A 7,352-nucleotide genomic window follows, 5' to 3' on the forward strand; every position below is an offset into this window, starting at 1 on the left:
CTCATTTCCAGTTATGAACATTTATGTAGAATTTTACATTCAAATCACACAACCCAACCAGGACGTCTACGCTATAGGTAAAAAATAAATGCTGAATTTTATGTTTTGACAATTTAAAGTGTACTTAATCGTACTTGAAAAACATCATGAAGGTCAGTAAACACCCACAACATCACCTGTTCACACCTCTGCCCTCGGGCAAGCGCTACAGGAGTCTGACATCGAGGCCTAAAAGACTCAAACAGCTTCCGCCCACAGGCCATTAGACTCCTGAATAAAACAATTTACACAGTCCCTCTCTTACCTCATCACAGCTATAGAATGCAACTGTATTATTATGTTGTATTTATTATTGTCTGCTATCACACTAATCAGTACAGATCTCTTTGCAAACTTGCACAAGAATAAACAAAAAGCCTCAGGTCTCTGACTCATTTCACTGTTTGCTGATTTATTACTTGTACTTTCTCTGTGAATTTCTTGGACATTTTTATAATATTAATAATAATAATGTATACTTTATTGATCCCTGTGGGGAAATTCCTCTCTGCATTTAGCCCATTCACTCAGTGGGCAGCCATTGGGCGCCTGGGGAGCAGAGTGTGGGGACGGTACCTTGCTCAGGTGTGCCTCAGGGTAGCCGTTCAGTGGATTTGAAACCCCGACATTCCAGTCATGGGGCCACCACTCTACCTACTGAGCTATCCCTGCCCTTATTTACTCATTTTATTTATTTTTGCCTTATTACATTTTTATAACTTTATGCTATTTGTCATATCAGAATGTCTCTGACTGCTGTGTGAAGTGAGTCTCAGTATAAACTGTATTTCTGTATTATTATTATTTACATATGACACATATGACACTACTTCTGTTTCTAAACATCACCCCTGACACCTGTCTATGCCCGCTCCACCTTGCCTGCACTCTCTTCTTCACCTCTCTTGTGCACTGTGTGTTGCTTTGGAAGTCATTTAGCTCGCCTTCCTTCACTAAACCATGAACCCATCTATCACTCCTACCACACACCTCACCAATGTCTCACTCCTCTCATGCAGTGCCACCCTCATATACTTATGCTCCTAACTGATCGTTGCCCCTCTTCTAAACCCAGATTAAACAATTCTTTCCCATATCATAATGGTGTGACTCATCAGCTTTATCTCAGCACTGCACATCACCCTTCTTTTTGAAAATTGCTTATCCTTTCCCCAGACATCTGCTCACTCTTCATCACTGTGTTAAACTATCTAGTCAAAACTCCACTGCCCTCTCTTCAGGACATATTCATACTTCTACAAGTTTGTCATCTGGAAGCACTACCTTTGCACTCTTTGCCCACCTCATAGTTGCCCTCTCCTACCTTACTGAGCCTCTTCACTTCCTGATTCACAAACAGTCCTCTATCCTCCCCCTCATTTTCTTCATTAATCATCCCCTCAGTGTACTCCTTCCACCTTCTCAGCACACCCTCTTCATTTGTTTGTTCAGTATTTTTTTGTAGATTGTATTGTCATGATCCTTTTATTGTTTTATATTTACTACTTGTGAATAATCTTTCTCACTATAGAATGATGGACTATTTGGAAGTGGCCTCATAACCCTTCTCAGACTGGTGGGCACCGACAGTTGGTTGCCTGGGATAATTTTTGATGTTTTCCCTCTGTGGAATTATGGTAGCACACACCTGAATGCTCCGATGATCACATAATCAAATGCCTTTGATTGACATGACCTCTTAATTCCTCTGAAAGCCATTAAGGTGTGCTTAAATTTTCATGTAGACTGTGTTTCTGCATTTTTGGCTTAGTTTTTCATCAATAAATATTAATGACACCATGTGATATATCATGTTTTGTTCATGTCAGGTGGTATTTAGCTAATTTTAAGGCTGGAGAGGTCAGACAATATTTTATTTTTAAATCTCCTGGTATGTGAACCTGTAGAAGTGAAAAAGGGCGCACTTTCTCTTTACCATGACTGTAGATGTCATATGCCGCTACACATCATCAGCATGAGAAATCGATGCATATATGTACAACGCCGGAGTGTTAGTCAGTATCAGCCATCATACCAGGTATTCCAGGCAGATGCATATGCACTCCCGGTTGTAGTTTCTTATCATTTTCTGTCTTATAGTACACATATAAAAATGTAGAGGTTTATGAATTTAGTTTTAGCCCTTGGCTCTTCAAAGTAGAAGACATTGTCTTACATCAGTATAAAGAATGACAGGCATTTAACAAACTCAAAAACAAAACATCAGAATCTCTTATACAAGAAAGTATTTATAGGCAGTGACCCTGAGGAGATGGTATGACTAACACAAAAACTTCCTCTGTCGTTTCTTCAAAGTGGTGAAAATCCTCAGAAATATTAGTGAATTGCTTGGGGTATTCTCTTCTAGTGTTTTGACAGGATTCGGCATGTGGTCCTGAAGTAAAATGTCACAATTTGACATTTAGTGTCAGAAGTGTGAGTTACTGGAAAAGGTGAGGTACAGGCTGGAGTCCAGCACCAAGCTATTTGGTGTCAATTACTTGGTGTAACACCAGGTAAATGTGTTCTATAGCTGTTTTGATACAGAAAACACTGAATTAATCTGGTTAATGATTGGTTTAACAGAACCAATATGTTCGAAAGTAATAATTCCACTCCAATTGTAAAAGGATTGTTACTGTGCTTCTGATAATATTGGGGTTGTTTTTCCACTCTTTTCTTGGCAGTTAAATGAGTCTAAGGTGTGAAACTTTGCACTCCACCTCCCCAAAGACAAAATTGCATTCCTTAGCAAGGCAGCACTGAAAGCAGCCGGTGAAGGGATCCATGTGAGATGCAGAACAAAGACAAAAATTTACATATTTATTTTGGAAATAAAAAAATCTGAACCTGGATAAAAAGAAAATCAGAAACTTGGTGCAGCTTTAAGTGGAAACTTACAAGCAGTTCTGGGTGACTGTAGACTGTAGATATATTTTTCTTTATTTTTCTTTTTATTTATCTTACAAACAATAGACACGGTGAATAATGCTCACGATTCATTTTCATGCATTATATCTTGTGATAACAATTAACTGGGAGGCACATTTATGTTTAAAAAGTGCCATTCATGAACCGATAGCTTCTTTATTTAAGTAAATGCAGTGACTACATTGATGTCAAGACAAACTACTCACAAATGCTTGTCTATTTAATTGCTGAATTAATGCACAATCAAGTTAAACATTTTAGGTTATATTCAGTTAAATTAAACCTTAATTAGTCAGTTAAACGTATTTCTTAAAATAATAAAATTGTTGATATTGTCAATAATCGGTTTTTTTTTTTTCTTGTTTTTGTAAGCACTGCAAAGACATTTCTAGACAGCCTCCTGCAGCCTCTTTCCGGGCCAATAGGTGGTGTGTGTGGACAGGTAACCGAGCAGAAGCGCTGATACCGTGGTCCAGATCAGACTACTGTGTGCTTCGTGGCTATCTGTCTGTGCCGATCTCTTCCTGCAGGGGTCGCTGCAGTCACCTGCATACGCCACTGTTTACGGAAGTCCAAGTGACGTGTCAGTGTCCAGCGAAGCATTGTGGGAAAGAAAGTGGAGCTGACACGGCCGCTGATGGCAGACTGCTCAATTTAGCAGATATCTTCGACTAGTAAGCAGCCGTAAGAAGCAGAAATTTAGGGTAACGATGCGACTCCTTGAAGCTAATGTCAGCTGGCTGTGAGGAGGTCGGACTTATGCCGGTGTCATCGCTGCTCACCTGCGCACGGGCGCTCGAAGCACAGAAGTGGGATCCCGTATCAATGGACCGCAGCGTTTTTATTTCCTTTTCCGAGGGAGGCGAATAAAGTAGTGACGGATTATATCCCCCCACGGTGGATGGGTGGTGGGGGGGGCGACCGCGCTCCCACATTCCTTTCAACGTTTAAAGTATTTCTGAGGTTTTCTATCGAAAGGCGCCGTCAAAGATGTCGACCAGCAGTCCCGAGGCGGTGAAGAAATTACTAGAGAACATGCAGACGGATCTGCGGTCTCTCTCCATGGAGTGCAAGAAGAAATTCCCCCCTGTCAAAGAGGTTAGCCTGCTAGTTAGCTTCACCGAGCCCCGATTTTTAGCAGTTTGCATCCGTTTGTGAAGCTCGTTTTATGTTTTTATTAGGTTTTACATTAAAAAAAATGTATGCGCTCGTTCTGTCACAGCAACCGTGGGGCCTTTGAGTTGTTCCCATACTGTACTTCTCATAAGTTGTATCAGCTGCTGGGCCTCCCTACGCTTTATATGTTTGGTGTAATGCGTTTAAACAGAAGCAGATTCACAAAAACACCGAGCTAAACTTTTTTACGTAGCTACACTTTAAGTATCTTTGTTAGATGTAACTTATGTCAAAGGCGTAAACACTGAAGTTAAATTTTCAGTGGCTATAAAAAGGCAAGTAAAAGTGAGAAAACGTGTATTTTGGGGATGGGGTGAACTAACTATTCAAGTCAAGCAATGTAAATGTACTTTATTTTGTATTATTTTATTTGATGCTAGCATCTTTGGGCAAGAGTGGTTGGGCCACTGTCACCCACCTTGCATAGGGTTCACATCAAAGTTATTATAGTTAAGTAAAACTAAATGTGAGAAAACATTTTAGTTAGCTAAACTAAAAATAAAAACTAGACCTTCTAGAACTAGAAGCGATTTGAATGGGAAAAACAAACTAAAATAAAATGTATTATAGATGAAATATACTTAGTTTTGTTATCTGTTAATTTGTTAAAATTTGCTATCACAAACTGCCTGATGAGGCTTTTATGATCATGTTTTTTGAGGCTTTTGATGTCTACAAGACTGAGTCAGCATTCAAAAGGTTCTGTTTATATTTTAATATCTCTACAGATTTTTTTTTAAAAATCTACAACTAACACTGAAATTAATAAAAACTAAAGTGAAACCAGTCAACCTGCTATGGAAACTCACTGAAACTTAAAAAGGAAAACTAACAATATAATAAAAAGTAATCAGAAAATACAAAACTGTATTAACTCAGACTCAGAGTCCATGCAGGTGTCTGGCTGCAGAAATCAAAGATACATGGGAAACGCAGTCATTTTTAAAACCAGATGTGATATGAGCATGGATGCCACAGATATCATTTGACAGGGAGTGATTCTCATGATATAAGCGAACAGGACCTTAAAACCTTTATTCCAATTTATCTTTATTTTTTAAAGTAAAAAGTCTTTGTTTCTAAGGGCTTTGGTGATACTCGGCCTCTGTTGACCTGTCCTGTCTGCAGTCTGACACTGAGAGTTGGTTTCAACAGGCTTGCTAGTTACTGACACAGCCAAGTGATTTCACACACACATTGTTGTTTGAATGACTTACTGTATTATTAAGGCCTTCACACTGGCTTTGTTGCGTGGCACTGTTTTGTTGGTGACATTTCTGATTACTCAATGACTGGAGCACAAACAATACAAGGCCGTGTACAAAAGAAGTACACTTGAACATTTCACTTAGAAATGTAAGCAGTAGTAGCATGATAAAATGTCAAGTTTAACTGTACAGCAGGCATATGCGGGGGCATAGACAACAATGTCGGCAACACTTGTAACTCATCAGTATTCATATTGGAACAACCGCTGCTAGTCGAGGCTGACGTCTTTATGTGAGGCTTTTGTGACCACAGCAGCACTCGTCAGCCAGCTCAGCAGAGCAATTCATATCACGCCATGGCAGCTTAGTTTGTTTCCCCTCAGGGTTCACCTTGGATAGAAGCAACATTCCCATGGAGAAAAAAAGGGGAAATAGCTCAGCAAGTGCTTCCATTTCCTTTGTGTTTCGCTCACTACAGATTTAGTCCATTGACTTCAGTGGTTGATGTTTCAAAATGAGTGGTATGGCCATCAAAAGACATGGCACGCGACTGATCTTACGTGTTGAACTGATTTCTGGCCCTTGCCTAAGGGGTCTTATGAAGTTGCTTCAAATATTGATTTATTATCAGTGAGGTTTTCCCATCCTTATCAGGCTTTTTCCCCCAAGGGATCAGAGTATTGAAGAGATCCCTTTTGATGTTCCTCACAACCTGAGTTACCGCCAGCTCTGATCGATGGTGTTGTGATTGAAACAACGTTTTCCAATCGAAACTGTCATGGTTAAATTTGTGGCGATGTTGTCATGCGAGAAACAATCAGGGTACTGTGGTTGCTCTTTGAATTGATTTGTGCAGCTTTTTCATCGTGCTAATGTGGCCATTTTTTTCCCTCATCCTTAGCGTCTACGTTTTAGAGAACTGTTCTAGGCACTTCTAAGGGACTTATGTCTGTAGTTTAATTGTAAAACTAAAATCTCAAATCCTTGCAGCTTTACTACTGAAGAACAAAATGTGCTTTTTCCCAGACTGTCTTCATTCCATTTCCTCTCCTGTTTCTCAGTCCATCTCCCACAGTGACACTACATGCAAGAGAACGAATCACATTGTTGTTGTTTTTTTCTTTTTTCTTCTCCCTCAATCACTCATAGCCTGTCTTACAAAAACAGCACATGTAATGTAATAGAATAGAATAGCCTTTTATTCTACAACCAAATTATTATATACATTTTCAATTAAATAATGAATGAAATGGAAATAAGTATTTGATCACTTGAATTTTTGTGGTCACTTCCAAACAAATGAACAGTCTGTATTTTTTATGGTATATAATTTTAATGGAGAGAAACATTATATCAACCAAAGATTCTGACAAAACGCATTGTATAAAAGTTACAAATTAATTTGCATGTCATTGGGTGGGAAACAAAATTGATCTGCTACAATTCAGAAAGAATCTGGCCTAAGCCTACCCCTAACCCATTGATTGATTCATTAGATTACAGATACTTCTGACCTCAACTCATTATGTGTCTAAAGCATACCTGTCCACAAAATCAGTTTCTTCCAATCCAACCTTTCCACCACCATGTGTGACACCAAACAGGTGCCAAAAAATGCTGCACACAGCCACCAGCAAGAAGCTTGGTGAGAAGGTGAAAACTGTCAATGTGGTTATTTGGAAATGACCATCAGTCACCCTCTGTCTGAGGCAAGAGCTTGCTGCATGGTACAGGACTTCACCAAACTAAAGGGCTAATGGTTTGGGCCATATATCAACAGCTTCCTTTCCCTTAACTAGAAAACTGAAGATGGGTCTTGGATGAGTCTTTCTGCATGACAGTTACCCGAAACATATTACCAAGGCAACAAAGAAGAAGCAAATTACCATACCATACCATACCACCTTTATTTATAAAGCACTTTAACATAAAACCAGAGTTCACAAAGTGCTGTACATGCTAATAGCATAAGTAAAGAAAATTAAAATGAGATAAGAT

At 39.2% G+C, this 7,352-nt stretch overlaps 1 protein-coding gene across 4 annotated transcripts in view; it reads left to right on the plus strand.

Moving 5' to 3' along the window:
- The first annotated feature begins 3,484 nt into the window (after nt 1–3,484).
- Nucleotides 3,485–7,352, plus strand: part of mon2 (MON2 homolog, regulator of endosome-to-Golgi trafficking) — a 33,685-nt gene continuing 29,817 nt past the window's right edge. For all 4 annotated transcript variants that reach the window (XM_005728212.1, XM_013909562.1, XM_013909561.1 and 1 more), the window contains exon 1: nt 3,485–4,068. In XM_005728212.1, the coding sequence (XP_005728269.1) occupies nt 3,961–4,068 (108 nt within the window). In that variant the 5' untranslated portion in view covers nt 3,485–3,960. The remainder of the gene's footprint in view (nt 4,069–7,352) is intronic.

Source organism: Pundamilia nyererei, unplaced genomic scaffold, assembly GCF_000239375.1.
Source record: "Pundamilia nyererei isolate P.nyererei 1_Seehausen unplaced genomic scaffold, PunNye1.0 scaffold00027, whole genome shotgun sequence".
In the NCBI taxonomy this organism is placed as follows: domain Eukaryota; kingdom Metazoa; phylum Chordata; class Actinopteri; order Cichliformes; family Cichlidae; genus Pundamilia; species Pundamilia nyererei.